Source organism: Nannobrachium achirus (genome assembly GCF_963921795.1).
Source record: "Nannobrachium achirus genome assembly, chromosome: 17".
In the NCBI taxonomy this organism is placed as follows: Eukaryota; Metazoa; Chordata; class Actinopteri; order Myctophiformes; family Myctophidae; genus Nannobrachium; species Nannobrachium achirus.
In genome coordinates, this window is record NC_137824.1 from 18,709,856 (window position 1) to 18,728,319 (window position 18,464).

An 18,464-nucleotide genomic window follows, 5' to 3' on the forward strand; every position below is an offset into this window, starting at 1 on the left:
AGGCTACATTCCCACTGGGCCAGATAACAGATAAAAAAATCTCTTTCTCCAGATATTTCTCCATTCAAGTGGATGGCAGATACATATAAAAAATCACACCCGTGTGAAGTGGAGCTGTGTGTGTGTGTGTGTGTGTGTGTGTGTGTGTGTGTGTGTGTGTGTGTGTGTGTGTGTGTGTGTGTGGATCATGTGTACCGATTTTTGTGACATTTGAAGAAAATATGTAGGAAAAGGAGCAAAAAGTGTGTTTTGGAGAAAATTCAAGATGGCGGAAAATCTATCATGGCGCAAATGGGCGTGGCCTATATGGGGAGATGCGTCATGACCCAAGGAATCCAGGGAAAAAATATTTTTAATTTTCCGACCTACGGTTCAAGAGTTACAGGCCAAAACGTAAAGTGGGGTGTTATGGCGCCACCATGCGGCCAAATGACACAATTATTTTTTATTTAATCCTTGAAATCATTATGAACCTCCTCTCCAAGTCTTGAAACTCTAGCCCCTATGGTTTGCGAGAGACAAATAATTGAATGTGAGTTTTTGCGATTCCCATTATAAGTCAATGGGGAAAATTAATTCACTAATAAATTAATATCAATTAAACTATTGAACCTTTCTCTTAGCAAGTTACTAGCCCACGATTCCCGAGTAAGCCTGTCGATTTGACATATGGCGCGAGTGTGTGGTGGCAAAACTGTGGGACTAGTAGCGTGCCGAAGTTTAGGAAGTTCAGGCTACATACACACAGACACACACACAGACAGACAGACAGACAGACCCACACGGCCACGTATAGGGAGCCTGTGCTTCACACAGCTCCAAAAAACAAAAAAACAAAAAAACAAATCTATGACAGACATTTTTTTATCTGTATCTACCATCCACTTGAATAGAAAAATATCTGGAGAAAGAGATTTTTTGAAGCGGTGAAAGCCGCTTCCAATGAGTGGCTTTGTGTGTCCCACGCCCATATATGGTCATTTCAGTCCAGAATGAACAGGTTTTTTCAAAAACAAAATGTGTGTTTCATGTCCATTAGTCCATATATGGTCATTTCAGTCCAGAATGAACAGGCATTCTCAAAAACAAAATGTCTGTCACCTCATGTCCATATATGGTCATTTCAGTCCAGAATGAACAGGTTTTATCTGTCCCGTACGTTCAGAATATCAGTCCAGAATGAATAGGCTTTTTCAAAAAGCAAAATGTGTGTCCCATGTCCATATATGGCCATTTCTGTCCTGCAGCATCCATTTCTCAAAAGGATTTGGGGAGAAGAAGAAATACCATCAGAATGGAAAGAGGGTCTTATTAATATGCTCCCAAAGAAGGGAGACTTGGGGAAACTACAATAAGTATAGAGGGATCACCCTATTCTCTGTGCAAAGGAAAGTGCTAAATAAAGTTCTACTGGAAAGAATGAAGGATGCAGTTGACAAACAACTAAGAGACCAGCAAGCAGGATTCAGAAAGAATCGGTGATGTGTCGACCAGATTGCCACTCTTCGAATAATAATAATAATAATAATCATAGAGCAGTCAATAGAGTGGAACTCCTCGCTCTATGTTAACTTTGTCAACTACGAGAAAGCATTCGCCAGTGTACATCCTGGAAGCTATTGAGACACCATGGAGTGCCCACTAAACTAGTGAACATAATTAAAAACAGTTAAAGAACGGTAAAGAGGAACATTAAGGCAAACAAGAGAAAATATATTGACAGAAGAAGCAGAGGAAGTAGCAAGAAACGGAAACATGAAACAGTTGTACGACACCACCAGAAAGATATCGGGCAAATATAGTAGGCCACAAAGACTGGTCAGGGATAAAGAAAGAAACAGCTTCACTTCGAACAGAGCTTTTGAATAGCCAAAAGTCTAAAAATATTATGGTTAAAAGAGAACGTGAAAGAACTAAGTTAGTTCATTTTGGGGAACCATGAACTTTAGTTCAAAATATAGAATTATGAACTATGAAATGAACTAGTTCATTTTAGAAGTTTTGAACTTGAACTTGAACTAGTTCATTTTAGAAGTTTTGAACTTGAACTTGAACTAGTTCATTTTAGAAGTTTTGAACTTGAACTTGAACTAGTTCATTTTTAAAGTGAACTTTCCCAACACTGCTGTCGGGCGGCCGAGCGTCTAGTCTGGGACCGGCCTACTCAGGAACGATGTAAGTAGGGAATGAATGCCCCACCCTTTAATGCAAACCCCATTATACCTGTTGTCATAGGACCCGTTTTGACCATCTGTTTGCCTATGTTCATTTATGCCCATATATGGAGATATCTGTATCTGTATGTCTGCGTCCATGATATATGGAGATCTATACACTCACAGAGATTTTTTTTGTTGACTCATGTGGCGTACGTGATGTGAGATGTCTGCCAATGGTTACCACGGGACACCAGGAGACCATGGACTCCATATATGGACATGGCTGACCCGGAACTCCATATTTGGGCACAGCTTACTCATTGTCATCATGACATCAGAAGTAAAACGCAGAAGGAAGGTATAAAAGCAGCAGCATTCTCAGTATAGATGTTCACATACATTGCCATCTTTTTAGAGTGTTTGAAGTAGTTTAATCAGCCGTTCATCTATAATGTCAGGCGACAAGCAGCATCAGGACTCCTCCTCTGCAGAAGAGAATATGAAGCTGATGAGTGAGTTGTGGGCATCTATGCAGAGAGCACCTCCTACAGTAGAAGAGCACCTCGCCAAATGCACCGAGGACTGTGCAGTATGGATAGATACTTCGACCGAAACTGCCGTTTTCGGTCAAAAAAAAAAAAAAAAAAAAAAAAAAAATGATATCCCTCGGGACTTCTGAAAAGCATTGGACCGAACGAGAGTTCGGAAATTTGCACGTCGGAAAACACAACTCACCGAACATTTTGGTCGAAGTATGGAGAGGCCTTAAGCCTCAAATGAGTAGCTTTGTGAAGCAAAACATCGACCAGTGTGAATTTCTGCGGAGAGGCAGAGAGCTGTATCCTCATATACCCGTATACGGCGACAAAGACCATTCGGAGGAGGCCAAGGATGACCTTCCTTCAGAGAAGACAGTCGATGACAAGACGAAAGAGGAAGCCATTTCCACTCTTTTCAATCTTTAAAAAAAATACAAGGTTGTATAGTTGCACATTGGCCTCACAAGTATAGCAATACCAGTAAGACTCCCTAATCGGGAGATAAGCGACCGTTGGTCGCTTATCTCCACAAATATCACAACCTCCACCTCTCACGTCATACGGGTAGCCATAGTTACACCTGGAATGTTGAATCTCCATATATGGAGATAACCTACGCATCACACAAAGTCTGACCTCACCAGCCCATACTTGGGCATGGACGACTTATATCTCCATATACGGAGATGGCCATATATGGAGATACGATGACATCACAGAGTCCACAGCTGATGATGTGGCGTGATGTCATACAATACACAAACAAGCCCTATATAAAGGGGCAATTCTCACCAGGGAAGAGAGCATTGCCTGGAATGTTGAATCTCCATATATGGAGATAACCTACGCATCACACAAAGTCTGACCTCACCAGCCCATACTTGGGCATGGACGACTTATATCTCCATATACGGAGATGGCCATATATGGAGATACGATGACATCACAGAGTCCACAGCTGATGATGTGGCGTGATGTCATACAATAAACAAACAAGCCCTATATACTGATGCGATACGATGACATCACAGAGTCCACAGCTGATGATGTGGCGTGATGTCATACAATAAACAAACAAGCCCTATATACTGATGCGGAGATATGAGCAGGGCAAAGGTGTGACGTGTGACGTGTGACCGACCGACGGACGGACGGCCGGTGGAGGTTTTCATAGTAAACTGCTCCCTGACGGTCGCAACAAATGAGTGGGTTTGTCTTTAGAGGAGGGGGAATCACCTGCTTGGAGGAGGCTTCATCAATTCCTCCTATCCTCTCCTCTCCCCTCCCTCCCCCCATCTCCCCTCCTCCCCTAAGACTAGCCTCGCCCTCTATCTTTGTCAAGACTACAGCCTTCCCCCCTTCTCTCCCTCTCCCTCTCTCTCCCCCTCCCCCTCTCTCCTTTCTCTTCTCTGACAAGTCAGGCTAACTAACTAGCCTGCTTGACCCTCTGAGGAAAGCTCGGCTCATCACATCCAATCCCCCTGCCTGTCAATCAACTCCGGACCCCGAAGAAAAGAGGAGCTTCACACACTGCAACTCCACCACGCTCCAGAGAGAGAGAGAGAGAGAGAGAGAGAGAGAGAGGAGGGAAAAAAGCCCTCCTCAGCATCAGAAGAGGAGAATAGGAACGAGGGAGCAAACAGACGGACGGATGGAGGACAACAGAGAGAGAGAGAGAGAGCGAGAGAGAGAGAGAGAGAGAGGGAGGGAGAACAACTTAGAAGAGACGTCAACACTCACAATATATACATTGATGTAAGCCTGATATATGCACCTGTGACTGCCTATACCCACCTCTGGGTTTGTTCTTTCTAAAAACCAATAAAAAGATTTGAAAAGAAAGAAAGAAGAGAAGTCAACAGAGTAAGAAAGTCAACGCAAAAACATTGACATTTTGCCCCTGTTTGTTTCAAAGGTTTATCCCAAGCTAACCTTTTTTCCTATACGTGTGTATATCGATGTTTAGCTATTTCTGACAGCAAACGCATATGTCTCGTAAAGATAAAGTTGCAATGTATGCAACACAGCTCTGTTGACACCTTCCTTTAAAGGAGTAGTTCACCCCCAAAATGACTTTTTTTCTATTGATTAGTCATGCCATGGAGAGTAGAGTGCAATAATATTTTTTGGTTTTTGTCACATTCCTAAGACAAAAATTTGATTCGAGTAAATTTACCCCCATTGATTCCGGATGGTGACCCGTTTCGAAACGGGTCACCATCCGGAATGAATGGGGGTAAATTTATTGTTATCACATTTTTGTCTTAGGAATGTGACAAAAACCAAACAAAATTATTGAACTCTACTCTCCATGGCGTGACTAATCAATATAAAAAAAGTCATTTTGGGGGTGAACTACTCCTTTAATGGAATCAATGGGGGTAGATTTCCAAAATCTTTTTTTCTTCTTTTTTGAATGCAACAAATAAAATAAAAATAGTATTGAACTCAAGTCTCCATGGCGTGAGTAATAAATAGAGGAAAAAGTCATTTTGGGGGTGAACTACTCCTTTAAATCCACTGTCTTTATTCTATTCTGAGAGTGTATAAGAGGAACCAAATGAACCCGTAAGTAAGGTTCCATTTGGTTTAACTTGGGCACTGCCAGAGTTGCAGGCCTGAAAAGGGGTCTATTTGGATGGTCCCTGCACCCAGTGTTCAGAACCAGTGCCTTAGAGCAAGGGTCTTCAACAGGGGGGCCTCCAAATCCAAAAATAGGAAAAAAAAATCTCCTTTTTTATATTAACCACTTGAAACCTAGACACCTAGTGTCCATATTCTGAGAACTTTAGCCAAAAATAGCAGATCTACAAGCTTGTAGGTCGCCTATTTTCAGCAAAGAGGTTTGGTGTAGAGGGAAAAAAAGAGCACACTAAGTACAGAGTGAAAGATCAAGTTTTTGAAGCGGTGAAAGCCGCTTCCAATGAGTGGCTTTGTGTGTCCCACGCCCATATTATATATGGTCATTTCAGTCCAGAATGAACAGGTTTTTTCAAAAACAAAATGTGTTTCATGTCCATATATGGTCATTTCAGTCCAGAATGAACAGGTTTTTTCAAAAACAAAATGTCTGTCACCTCATGTCCATATATGGTCATTTCAGTCCAGAATGAACAGGTTTTATCTGTCCCGTACCTCCAGAATATCAGTCCAGAATTAATAGGTTTTTTCAAAAACAAAACGTGTGTCCCATGTCCATATATGGTCATTTCAGTCCAGAATGAACAGGCTTTATCTGCCCGTACGTCCAGAATATGTGTGTAGTGTCCGTCCCGGTCTGATGATTATACTTTGAGGATTGGTCAAGCTTCACATGACAATTCGGCCCTCCAGATAAAATCATTCATTCATTCATTCAGAATATAAAGAATGTATAGATCACAGAGTTCATAGAACACATAGAATAACAGTTCACTGCTTCACTTCGAACCGAGGTTTGATTTTTTTATCTGTTATCTGGCCCAGTGGGAATGGGCCTTTATACATTAATACTTTATAGTGTTATAATCACAGTTATAATCCATTATAGTGTATTATAATTTAGTATATTGTATTATATCACAGTTAAAAAGGTAAATTCGTTTCTTACCGATAGGGGTATAGGCTACTTTTGTGTAATGGAAAATGTAGATATTTGCCAGACCCATGAAATGGGTAGGCCTACATAAGCAAATGTCGGTCTGTCTGTCCGGGTTTTCTATATAAAGGGTATATATGATGATGACATGATGATGACATGCCTACAAAAGGCATGATGTCATAAATGATGATGACAGACAGGGGGTTGGCAGAACCGGGGTCTGGCACAACCAGGTTGACCTGGTCTAGTTTTATGTGGTGCGGTGTGGTGTGGTGTAGTGTGATGTGGTGCTAAAGCTGCAGTCGAAAAGGGGCTTAACATCCACCAGCTATTACATTTGCTGTTTGGTGATGAGTGATATTACCACAATTAAGTAGGCCTCATTAATAGATACAGTAACCCAACACTGATGAGTGACTGTTGGTGAAGGGGGGGATAGATGATAGGCTGCCTATTGGCCACAGTGCCACACGTCGGGCACGTGCATGGGTAATAAATGCTAAACACTCAACACGTGGACGCGAAAATATTCAAAGCACAACAGTCAGCAGTTGGTCTTATTTTTACTCCGTGCGTAAAACAAGCATGGCACACTTCAGCCCAGACTGAGGCTATAATCCTTTTCACACTTCATCAGACAAACGCCAATGGTCCCATTTGTCCCCAAGAGTCCCTCCAAAACCTTATAATTTGACATTTTTTTTTACAGACACCCTTTGTAACATTCAATACAATAATCACATGATGTATTTTACAGGGATATAGGCCTATATGCCTATTTCATCCCTCCAGATAGACTATAGGCCCATCAGGTAAGGATCATTGTTGTCGTTTGGTGTTTTTCGCCACTTTGAGGCTCGTGTGGGGGCGGGTGGGACATGTCACACCTCTAGATAGTAGCCCAATAGAGGTTCAATTTAGTCACTTCACTTCAGCCAGTTCCCATGAGAAAAATAGCCTAGCCGTTTTCCCATCGTCTCACTTTCATGGTGACACTTTCTGGGACTCGTGTCGTGTGTGTGTCAGGGCATGTCAACTAGCTCTATAGTATGGGAATGAATGCTAAATGCTTATTATTGTGAATGGTTTGAGGCCTTTCACATTTGGGAGAAGTTTTTCATACATTCATGTATTTATTTATTTTAAATGACAAAATACGTAAGATCACAAACCAATAATTCTTTATTTTGAGCATTTAAACTGAGCCAGTGTTCTTATTACGCAGAGCAAGATGCAGTGGCAGTGAGGGATTTTTTTTAAGCAAATGACAGGCTGAATTCCATCACACTGGTGGTCTGGTCATGGATGGCTGTTTAGGGCCCTCTACTGGCTAAACTTGTGTACTGCTTAGCATAAATCTACCTCAAAGCTATCCACAACGGAAAAATCAAACCTCGGTTCGAAGTGAAGCGGTGGACAGATAAAACCTCTATTCTGAATGTATTTGTGGCTTACTACATTTTTTAAACCCTGAAGGCCAAATTATCATGTGAAGCTTGACCAATCCTCAAAGTATCCATTCATCTAACCGGGAGGGACATCGACATTTTGCTTTTTGAAAAAGCCTATTCATTCTGGACTGATATTTTACACGTACGGGACAGGAAAAACCTGTTCATTCTGGCCTGGAGTGACCATATATGGACATAAGGTAACATACTTTGTGTTTTTGAAAAACCCTGTTCATTCTGGACTGAGATCACCATATATGGTAATTAAACAGACATTCTGTGGGACAGGAAAAACCTGTTCATTCTGGCCTGGAGTGACCATATATGGACATAAGGTAACATACTTTGTGTTTTTGAAAAACCCTGTTCATTCTGGACTGAGATCACCATATATGGTAATTAAACGGACATTCTGTTTTTGAAAAAGCCTGTTCATTCTGGACTGAAATGACCATATATGGGCGTGATACACACAAAGCCATTCATTGGAAGCGGTTTTCACCGCTTCAAAAAAATAGCAATTTATAGAATAGAAATATGTAGAAATATTTACTTTCAATATAATTATCAATTTTACTGTACTTTTAATTATTATCATATTCATATTCTGCTTTCTTCAACACCCATTTTTTTACTACATAGCCTAGGCCTACTTCTATATTATGTTCTTTCATAGTTTTAATGTGTTGCAGTAATCATCACTAATTAGTATTAATCCACATCATGTAGAAAATAATACAAAATAAAAAAAACACCACTGAATGGAAGGTGTCCAAACATTTGACTGGTCTATGCCAGTGTTTCTCAAAGTGGATTCCAGCACCCAGGGACTCTGTGGGCTCCTTTAGGGTGGTCTAAATGGACCCATACAAGTCTGTAACTCAAATGGAACCAAATGTCAATTTGGTTCGATGTGTTCACTGTCAGAGTTAAGGGGAAGACCTTGAAATGTCAAAGTTTGAGAAACACTGGTCTATTGCTGTCTGACAATAAACCAGTAGCTTCCATTAACGAAGGCAGCCACGAGAGGGCGCCACACACCACCACAATACATCTCCATCCCACGCCAGCCAGAAGCGCCTGGAATGACAAAAAGTGAAGTTATTCCCCCTGTCTATCTGTCTGTCTGTGTCGGTCTGTACGGATGATGGGGCTGCAGAGATAAACAGCTCAGCTGGAGCCTGCAGAGTTCCAGCAGAGCCTCCCTCAGGTCCGACCACCATTGAACTTGTCTTTGTTTCTCCAGCAGCAGTTTGTAGGGACGTTCACCTCCTCTGCTAAACTATGAAGCTGTGCTTCGTCTTCTTCTGCCTGGCATTGCTCTGGGTGGAGCTCCAACATGGTAAGTAGCCTATAATCTACATATAGCCTAGATCAGTGTTTCTCAAACTTTTACATTTCAAGGTCTCCCCTTAACTCTGACAGTATACAAATGGAACCAAATGGACCCTGACCGGGTCCATTTGGTTCCATTTGTATGCTGTCAGAGAGTTACAGACTTGTACGGGTCAATTAAGACCCCATAAAGGAACCCACAAAGTCCCTGGAATCCACTTTTTTTGAATCACTGAGCCTAGATCTGCTTTAATGCACCTTTCCAGTTTTCCTTCATGAGAGACTCGGGTTTGCTGTTGACGAGAGGTTTGTTTATTATGTGTAATCTGAGAGTACAGAGGGGATTAGAATAATTGGCTGAAGAAGTTTCTGCAAGAGTTGACTTGTAGAGTGAGGTGGGAGAGTCATTTTTACATACAGCATAATAGAAAATACACAGACTGCAGTGAATTGCAAATGCTGTTTTGCAACAGGGAGTTGTCTTTAAGAGTCTATATAGAAACTTTTAGTTTGACTAGAAGATTCTACAAAAAATAGATACATTAAAGGGTCTTGGAGTGGTTTATGAATTAGACTACCGATGTGTTCCTGCTATAACACATTCATAACAGACAGACAGATGCAGGCATATTTTCTGCACCATACAGGCTATGTTCTGCACTGTGATTTGCATTGCTCAGAAGAACAATGTGCATACGCATATACACACACTAACCATTTAGTCTTTACTTAGGTTTTGTTCTCCAGCTACTGTTTGTTACATACTGTAGCTTGCCTTGCAGTGCTGACACACAGGCTTGGAGAGGCCAGGGGGAGGCGGACACATTTTGTGCTGTGTTGATGCAGCTGTGAGGAGAGCTGTGAGAGTATTCTTCCAGATGTGGAACATGTTCGCCACCATCACAGTTCTGAGCCTCTCTCTCTCTGTGGCCTGCACCGATTCTATTCCACTTTTGTCTTTGTTCAAAGTTTAGAAATGAATACTTTCACCCGTAAAATTGGACATGAAAGAAACTTTTTTTGCTGTACCTGCTTTGATATACCATTCTTTAATCTGATTATTGCAATGATGCACGGTTAATATGTGTTTATCGAGTGTGTTTTATTTATCTTCACTTTTTATTACTGTGATTTACAGTGATTGTTTTACTTTCAACATGATGTGATTTCTTGATGATGTGAATTTTGACCACTTAACAAACTGGTCAGGTGATGGGTGGGCCACGTGCATTTTCAGGGCATGTTTATTGTAATGATAAGTTCCCAAAAAATACTATGGCATTTCTTTTACATATATTTTTATAATGTTATATTTTCATTAGAATCTCAGTGTTTTGGGGCACGGTGGTGCAGTCAGTATAGTGCTGTCGCCTCACTGCTAGAAGGTCCCGGGTTCTATTCCCGCTGGAGACATTGTGGGCTTGTCGTCTCCTCCTCCGCGTCATCAGTGCCTATGATGACTATTTCTGTTTCTGTAAATCGCTCTGGATTAAAGGGGAAGACCATCCATTTTCAATATTGAACTATGTCATAATATACCTTAGAGGAGTTGTGTGGAAATAGAAAAAAAGTTCCCCCCCTTCTGTGTTGCCTAGAACTGGAGGATTGATTTTGGGGTTTGTATTGTAAAGTACAACTTGATGACATCACACCGTTGTACTTTACAATACAAACCCCAAAATCAATCTTCCAGGTCTAGACAACACAGAAGGGTGGGAACATTTTTCTATTTCCACACAACTCCTCTAAGTTATATTAATGACATAATGCAATATTGAAAATGGGTGGTCTTCCCCTTTAAGAGCGTCTGCTAAATGCCTAAATCTACTTGATCATACTAACTACAGTACAGTGTCACACAAAAGCATCAAAAGTAGCAGATCCACAAGCTTGCATATCTGCTATATTTTGCTATGTTTGAATTTGAATCCGTAAAAGTAACAGTTCCCCTCTCTTTGTTTATGTTTCTTTTCCTAAAGGTTCCTGTCAACAGGTGAAGCGCCGTAAAGACGCAGGAGAGAACCGCATCAGGCCCGGGGGCAAGCGCACCAAGCTCCGCCACCCCAAGCTGAAGGACAAGGAGCTGGGAGGCAAGGGCCAGTCGCTGCTCACACAGGTCCTGGACAAGGGGCGATTCCTGCGTCTGGGACAGAACACCACGCTGAGCCCCGGACGCACCCTGGAGCTGAGGTGTAAAGGCAGCAAGATCGGCTGGTCCTACCCCGCCAACCTGGACACCTTCAACGACTCGCGCCTCAGGTGACTGACTGAAGGGTTCGATTTTCCGCACCGAAAAAAAAAGAAGACAAATTAGAACTGCACTCTGTCGAGGTGCCAACTTGCTCCTTGTGCACCATAACCACTGGCATCACCGGGAATGCTGGTCCCTTAATTGGGCTACAGGCTTAAACACACACAGCTATTTACCTACCTACATACGCAGCCGAGCACAGTACTTGCACGTTCTTGCAAGTAATGAACACAATATGGTGTTTCTATGACATCATGCACACCGGGTCTGAATTCGTCCAGATTCGGACAGTATTGTCAGTTTTTTCGTCGACTACCTTTTTCTCACTGACGAAAATGAGATAAAAAGGAAATAAAAGGTATGAGCTATGACGACTAAAATGATGACTAAATATAGGGACAATTTCAGCAACAAATTAAACTAGACTAAAATGTTAGGGAGGGACTCATGGAGAAGAGATCCATTAGAATTAAGACACGTATGTCATTTTATGGCTCCCTCCCTGGATGTTGCGCTCTGAAAACAACATTGTGAGCTTGTAGATCAGCTATTTTCGGCATGCCGGCAAATATGAATCAGGCATTATGATGCCATCATGGCCCCAACAAAAATACATTTTTTTCAACTCAAATCTTAGGATATTTAGTCAACTAAAACTAGACAAAAACTAAAACATTTCAGATCACTAAACTAAATCAAAATTCTCTGTTAAAATCAACACTGATTGACTTACAAACATCACTATTTCTCATTTTGTTGCTGTCCGGGGAGAAACCTCTTATCTCCATATTTTAACTTTCATGTTTTTTTTAAATAAATTAACACCCTACTTGATTACTCTACAGTGTCACACAAAATGCATAGTAATTTTGGGACTCTAATCATATTAGTAGTCCTTGTTGATGTGCCAACACAGCTCTGATACCTTGTAAGACCATGTGAACTTTCACATGTAATTATCTGCTCATGAAGGCGTTATTGCTTTCTCTACCACTCCTCCACAGCATAAAGCAGATCGACAAGTACAGTCAGCTGGTGCTGACGTCGCCCTCCGCTGCCGACACGGGGCAGTACAGCTGCGGCGTCGTTCTGTGCGACGGCACAGAATGCGGCAAGGACCCGGATCGAACTTTCGCCTCATACGTTTACTTCACAGGTGAATTACCATCACAATTACTAGTAATCTCATCATGTATGGTGTACTTTCATACAAAGGTAAAGAAAAAATATAAATAATATTACCGTAGTTAGCGCAAAACCTTTAGATTTGCTCTTTTAACATATTTCTAATCAAATGATGCTCGGTTGGCGCAGTGGTAAAGTGCCTGCCAACTAGCATGGAGTCTGGTGGCTCGAATCCCAAACCCATTTTTATCGGTCGCGAGAAGATATCCTTACATAAAAAATTATATATCCTATATTATTTCAAAAGATAAAAATAATAATAATAATAATAATAATAATAACTGAAAATAGCAGAGCCACAAGCTTGCAACCCAACGGGAAGCAACGCATTTGTGAGCTTGTAGATCTGTTATTTTCACTAGCCGGGCAGGAGGGTGGTATTAGTCACTGCGGGCTGGGTCGCTGTGGGGAGGACTAAATTGGGGAGAAAAAGCAAACAAAGAAGATGAAGAAAAAAAACACTAACGTGCTTCTGTTCTCTTGTGCGGGGGACCAGACAAGGACAACCTCTTCGTCCCCTCCGCCATCCACTTTGAGATCGTCTACATGCGTCCGGACCGGCCGGCCGTGGTGCCGTGCCGGGTGACCAGTCCTCTAGCCCGGGTGACACTGCACAGGGAGGTCCCCCCGGAGGAGGTCCCCGCCGACGGGACGCTGGTCACCTACGACCCCACCAAGGGCTTCGTCCTGCACGGCCCCAGTCCAGAGCACCAGGGGGTGTTCTACTGCAAGGCCGTGACCAGAGGCACCCCGCAGATCTCCAACAAGTACCAGCTGCTCTACGTGGAAGGTACGCTGCCCCGTCGTCACACAACAGCCATTATTCGGTGTTATTCTAAATCAGGGGCTTTCAAAGTGGGTGCTTGTAGATCTGCTGTTTTCACTAGTTTAGATCATTTTTAAAATTATAAATACAAAACAAAAGGTTTTGGACATACTAGGTTTCTACCCGACAACGACAATATGCTATAAATATAAGGTGCATGGAGTGAAATTTATAATGTAGGGTTGCCTCGGATTAAAAAAAAAAAAATTATGGGGTGCCCTGAGACAAAAAAGTTTGGGAACCCCTGTTCTAAATGTATATCGTCGCTGTCAGCTCTTATCTCCATATTTAAACTTTTTAAATGAACTCCCTAATTGATCATAATACAAGCATCAGACAAGCATCAATAGTAGCAGATCCACAAGCTCTTAAGATCTCGAAATGTTTTGATTTTATTCCCTTGTCTTAGCCTTTTCTTATTGTTTTTCCTATTAAAGCTGGTTTATTTTGTTGTTGCCCCCCCCCCCCCCCCCACCTCTCATGTAAATCAACTTTAGGTACTTAGAAAAGCACTATACATTTGAGGTATTATTATTATTAAATCTTCACCAGACAAGACTTTGGCATCATCAGCTTCCAGGAATACAATCGGGTGGTTTTCATCTTGTTAAAAGCTTCCACCCGGCTTCTGGATCGCTGCCAACTGAAATACATCAACCGTCTCCAGCTGTTTACGGATGGGTTCACAGAGGACATGGATTAGTGGTGAATTTATTAAATGGAAAGTGTTTGGGTCCAAGTGACACAGTTCTGACTGGGCCAGATGAAAGAGGCTTGCTGAGGATTGGAGTTGAGGTTGTGTTGCATAAACATACAACTGCTTCTGTCCAACTGCGAGTCACAGTCACAGTCACAGTCACGGTCAGCGGGAGAAAGATGAGGCTGACAGGGCACTGATATGTTCTCTAGGTTCTATGTTCCCCGGGTTCTATGTTCCCCACTTACCTTAGGGTTTAGAGCCGATGCATACTCCACTTTTAGAGCCGTATTTATTTCGGTTTGGCTCTGTCTAAACTACAATATGACGTCATTCAGAGGTTGGGGTGGGCGGGTACCGTAATTAATTCGGCTGTTCGGTACTGCCAACATTTTGTGACTCCCCGAATGGAACCCAAATAAATTTGTCTCTAAAAGTGGAGTATGCATCGGCCCTTAGCGTTAGGTACTGTAAGCGGAGAACGTAGAACCTGTGGAACATAACTACGCTCCCCACTGTGTCAGGCACTCTGTCAGAACTGGTAGCAAGCAAAGAAATACCCTGACACTGTGGGATCCAACCCAGGTCACAAGGTACAGCTAGGAGGGGAAAGAGCGACACTGGAGGTACAAAGTAGCAGTGACCCGGATGCTAGACAAGAGGGTGTGGAGGGCAACGACCCAGGTGTCCTGAGTTGTAAACATGGTTACTGTACATTCATCACTTACAAGTCTGATTGAATGCATTGTCTGGTGTTGGTTGACACAGTACCCAGCGGGCCGCCCTTTGTAAGCCTGGCGGTGTCACCCGAGTCTGTGAGGGGAGGGGACAATGTCAACGTCACCTGCTCCGTCCTTGGGGAGCCCGAGGTAGACGTGGAATTCAGCTGGGCCTACCCTGGACAGGTAACATTATGCACGCATGCGCATACACACAAACACACACACAGTATATATAATAGTGAAACTGAAATTAAACCTCAGGTGTTCCACACACATTCAATCAGCGGTGGAAAGTAACAAAGTACTTTTACCCAATTTGAGAGACAATTACTTAAATTGAGTCATTTGTCGATACTTAATCGACTGAAGGGCCATTCTCACCGGGAAAGAAAAAGATACAAAAATATCGTTCTCAATTGAAGTGGATGGTAGTGTCCACACTGGACATTACCATCCACTCCCATCCACTTCAACTGAGAAAGATATTTTTTATCTTTATCTTGTCCGGTGGGAATGGCCAGATTGCTGCACCCCACACAGAGCCTAGACCCCAGGGGTGGTTACCCTCAGCAGCTTGGCATGCGAAGGATGTTACGGACTTACGGGCAACAGTCGTCCACTACATTTTGAATAAAGATATGAAAAAGGACATTCTGCGTAAATAAATACCTTTACTAAGTGTATTTCAAGTATACATTCAAATACAGGCCCTTTACTCTACTTGTTGTAACAGAAACATTTTATATTATGGTATTGCTACTTTTACTTACTTGAAAAAATAAGTACTTCTTGCACCACTGGGTTATATGACACTTGTGCATGGTGCTGTGTCCAGGACAAGCGTCCGGTGAGCGTCCAGGACTCGTGGAGGCTGGTGACCAGAGGGATGGGCCACACCACGCGCCTGTCCCACAGCCAACTGTCCGTCCTGGACATGGAGACCATTGACTTCGGACAGTACATCTGTAGAGCCAAGAACGCCAACGGTGAAACGTTTGTGGCGACCAACATCGTGTAGGCCAAAAAAGTCCACATACACACATTCGCACGCACACTCGTACACACACCCACTAGTGGTGTCAAAAATAATTGATTCTGCATCGCGATTCGTCCGTGCACGATTCTGCATCGATGCAGCAACGTGACATAATCGATTATAGCCCATTTTATTTAATGTTAAAAGACATTTATGTCAAGGAGACAGCAGAGTGATTGATTATACAGCAGTTTCGAAATAAAATATGTTGTTCAGTATATCTGACTGCTTGTATTGACTGATGAAAAATGTGCCATCTTGTGCAGTAATATAGAAAAGTGTGATGCATCGAGATGCATCGTAGAATCGAATCGTTACCTGGTGAATCGTAATCAAATTGAATCCCGAGGGCAGTGCCACACAAATGTGTGTGTGGGGAGGAACTGGCATAGGGACTAAATTTGGGGGAGAAACGCCCGAGAAGCACTGCTATGGGGCTGTTAAGTCTGACATCATTTTGTAGGCAGAGGAGAACTTTTGGGGCCAAAATGCCCCAGCGCCCATGAATGTTTTTACTATTTTTACCATTTACAAATTTTTCTTCTCTTTGTTGTTGAAAGGAAAGTGGTAGAATACTTTAGTCGTTATTTTTGTCTTGGATCAGTTGAAATAGCGAGGGACAGATATTGATAATAAATCTGCTTGGAGGTCTGACTACAAAATGATGTCACAGCTTAAAAGCCCCATGAAGACCAGAGAAGAGAGAAAGGTACGAGGGGAGAGAAAAGTGTGGTTTATACAGCAGAGCCATGTGCCAGGCTGATGTCTTTAATGGACTCCTTATGTGGAATGTGGATTACAGAGCCTGCTGCTGCCTCCAACAGATGGTCCTACTAACTCACCGTCAGGGCTGCTGGGTGCTGGGAGTTCTATTTAAAGCACAGCTCCAGAACCCCAAAAAGATGCATTTGGTCTCTCCCCGCGACACACATTTACAAAAATAAGTTATGAAATAACCACTTAAGCACCATTAGATTAGATTACATTTATCCACTAAATCATTTTGCTCGGGTCAATGCATACATTCAGGACAAGACGATACATAAACAATAAGTTTAAAAAGGTATGCCTATAACCTTATTCTAAATGTAAAACAGTTTGTAAAAGAAAGCAATGTCCTCTTCACACTTGTGGGAAGCCCATAATGTGTTTGTGTATGCTTTCCAGCTTATTGAGGCACCTGCCTACGTGTGTGCGTGCACTGTCTTCATGGGGTGAATTAGCAAGCAAGTCTAGTTGGACCAGGCGAGGTGCATCAGGTATTAGGGGATTTGTGTTTAAGGAGCCTAATGGCAGAGGGGATGAAACTGCCACTGCCCTGTGCCTTCTGGCATAGAGGGGCAGCATAAATATCTCCTACCTGAAGGCAGGACCTGGAAGCAGGAGCTGAGGTTATGAGTTGGGTCTCTGGCCATCTTTCTTCACTGTCCTCTGGTGGTAGAGATGCAGAAGGGCACCCCACCCAGAGCCTAGACCCCAGGGGTGGTTACCCTCAGCAGCTTGGCGAAGGATGTTACGAACTTACGGGCAACATCTTAAAAATAAATAAATAAATTAAATAGCCACTGGATGAGTTCACAACACATTCTGAAACTTTGATATTCTTTTGAAAAAATAAAAAGCCACTGGATGAGTTCACAACACATTCTGAAACTTTGATATTCTTTTGAAAAAAAAGGGTTAGGGTTATGTTCTGGAAATATACCTGTATATTTTGAAATAATGCTTTCATTATATATATATTTTCTTTTTTGGAAAAGTAAAGACAAATATTTAATCCAATAAAAAATGTTGCGTGACACAAAAATGGGTGCTGGTCCATTATATAAAGAACCTTGCAATAAATCAATAAAAGCAACAATATGCAAGCTTTCATCCATCATGGATAAACCAATCTCCTCAGAGATCCATTAGGAATTTAGGACTGAAGAATTAAACAAAAAATAGTCACTGTCCAACTTCAACTCTTTACTTTATTCATTGCATAGTATAAACTGGGTCAACAAACACGCCATCATTTCACCATTCAGTTTCAAACGCTGTTAACCACTTGAACCCCCTCATGTCCCAATTCTGAGACAAACATTCTGCGAGAATAGCAGATCTACAAGCTCACAACTTGTGAGGAATTTGTATAGGGAATTCACAGCGTGTATAATCTTTGCCCTTTATTTTGAAAAACATTTAAAAATACTACAAATAGCCAATGTACATCAACACGTTGTGAGCTTGTAGATCAGCTATTTGAACTAATTTTTCAAAATGGTAAAAGGCAAAGCGGTTTAGAGATCAGGGGTAAGGCATGGACAAGAATAGGACCCATAGACCCCTAATGGACAACAGTCAAGGCATACAGGGTTTTTAGGGTTTCAGATTATCATCATGGACGGTCACTTGAATTGGTCCCTTAATCAAAACGAACACACCAGTTCTGTTGTTCATCTTTATTCATTTAAAATGTGAAAAACTAAACAAAAACAACATTACACAAATAGTTAGACTGCACAGATAAAATTCAGTTGGATGCAAAAAAAATGCATCGTTTTGACGTGTGTGTTGTTGTGTGTTCACGGCAACACTGACTGACTGGAGGTGAAGGGGCCTGATTTACACTTTGTCGTGCAGCAGTGTCGAGCACAGATCTACAAGCTCACGACGATTTGTGGAGCTTGTAGATCTGCCA

At 42.1% G+C, this 18,464-nt stretch overlaps 1 protein-coding gene and 1 long non-coding RNA gene across 2 annotated transcripts in view; one reads left to right on the forward strand and one right to left on the reverse strand.

Annotated features, from left to right (window-relative positions):
• Window positions 1-18,464, reverse strand: part of LOC308301613 — a 418,458-nt gene that overhangs the window by 327,350 nt on the left and 72,644 nt on the right. The window lies entirely within an intron of this gene.
• Window positions 8,939-16,031, forward strand: pdgfrl (platelet-derived growth factor receptor-like). The gene is made up of 6 exons (XM_080746154.1): window positions 8,939-9,071; window positions 11,044-11,323; window positions 12,320-12,471; window positions 12,997-13,290; window positions 14,792-14,928; window positions 15,581-16,031. Exons 1-6 carry the CDS (start codon window positions 9,014-9,016, stop codon window positions 15,761-15,763), a joined length of 1,104 nt encoding a protein of 367 aa, XP_080602280.1. The 5' UTR covers window positions 8,939-9,013; the 3' UTR covers window positions 15,764-16,031.

What these genes read in the sequence shown, in the direction of transcription:
- pdgfrl (XM_080746154.1), top strand. Translation starts at nt 9,014, where the DNA reads ATGAAGCTGTGCTTCGTCTTCTTCTGCCTGGCATTGCTCTGGGTGGAG. An exon ending in CTGGGTGGAGCTCCAACATG is followed by an intron (nt 9,072 to 11,043) that starts GTAAGTAGCCTA and finishes CTTTTCCTAAAG; the next exon opens with GTTCCTGTCAACAGGTGAAG. An exon ending in CTCATACGTTTACTTCACAG is followed by an intron (nt 12,472 to 12,996) that starts GTGAATTACCAT and finishes GCGGGGGACCAG; the next exon opens with ACAAGGACAACCTCTTCGTC.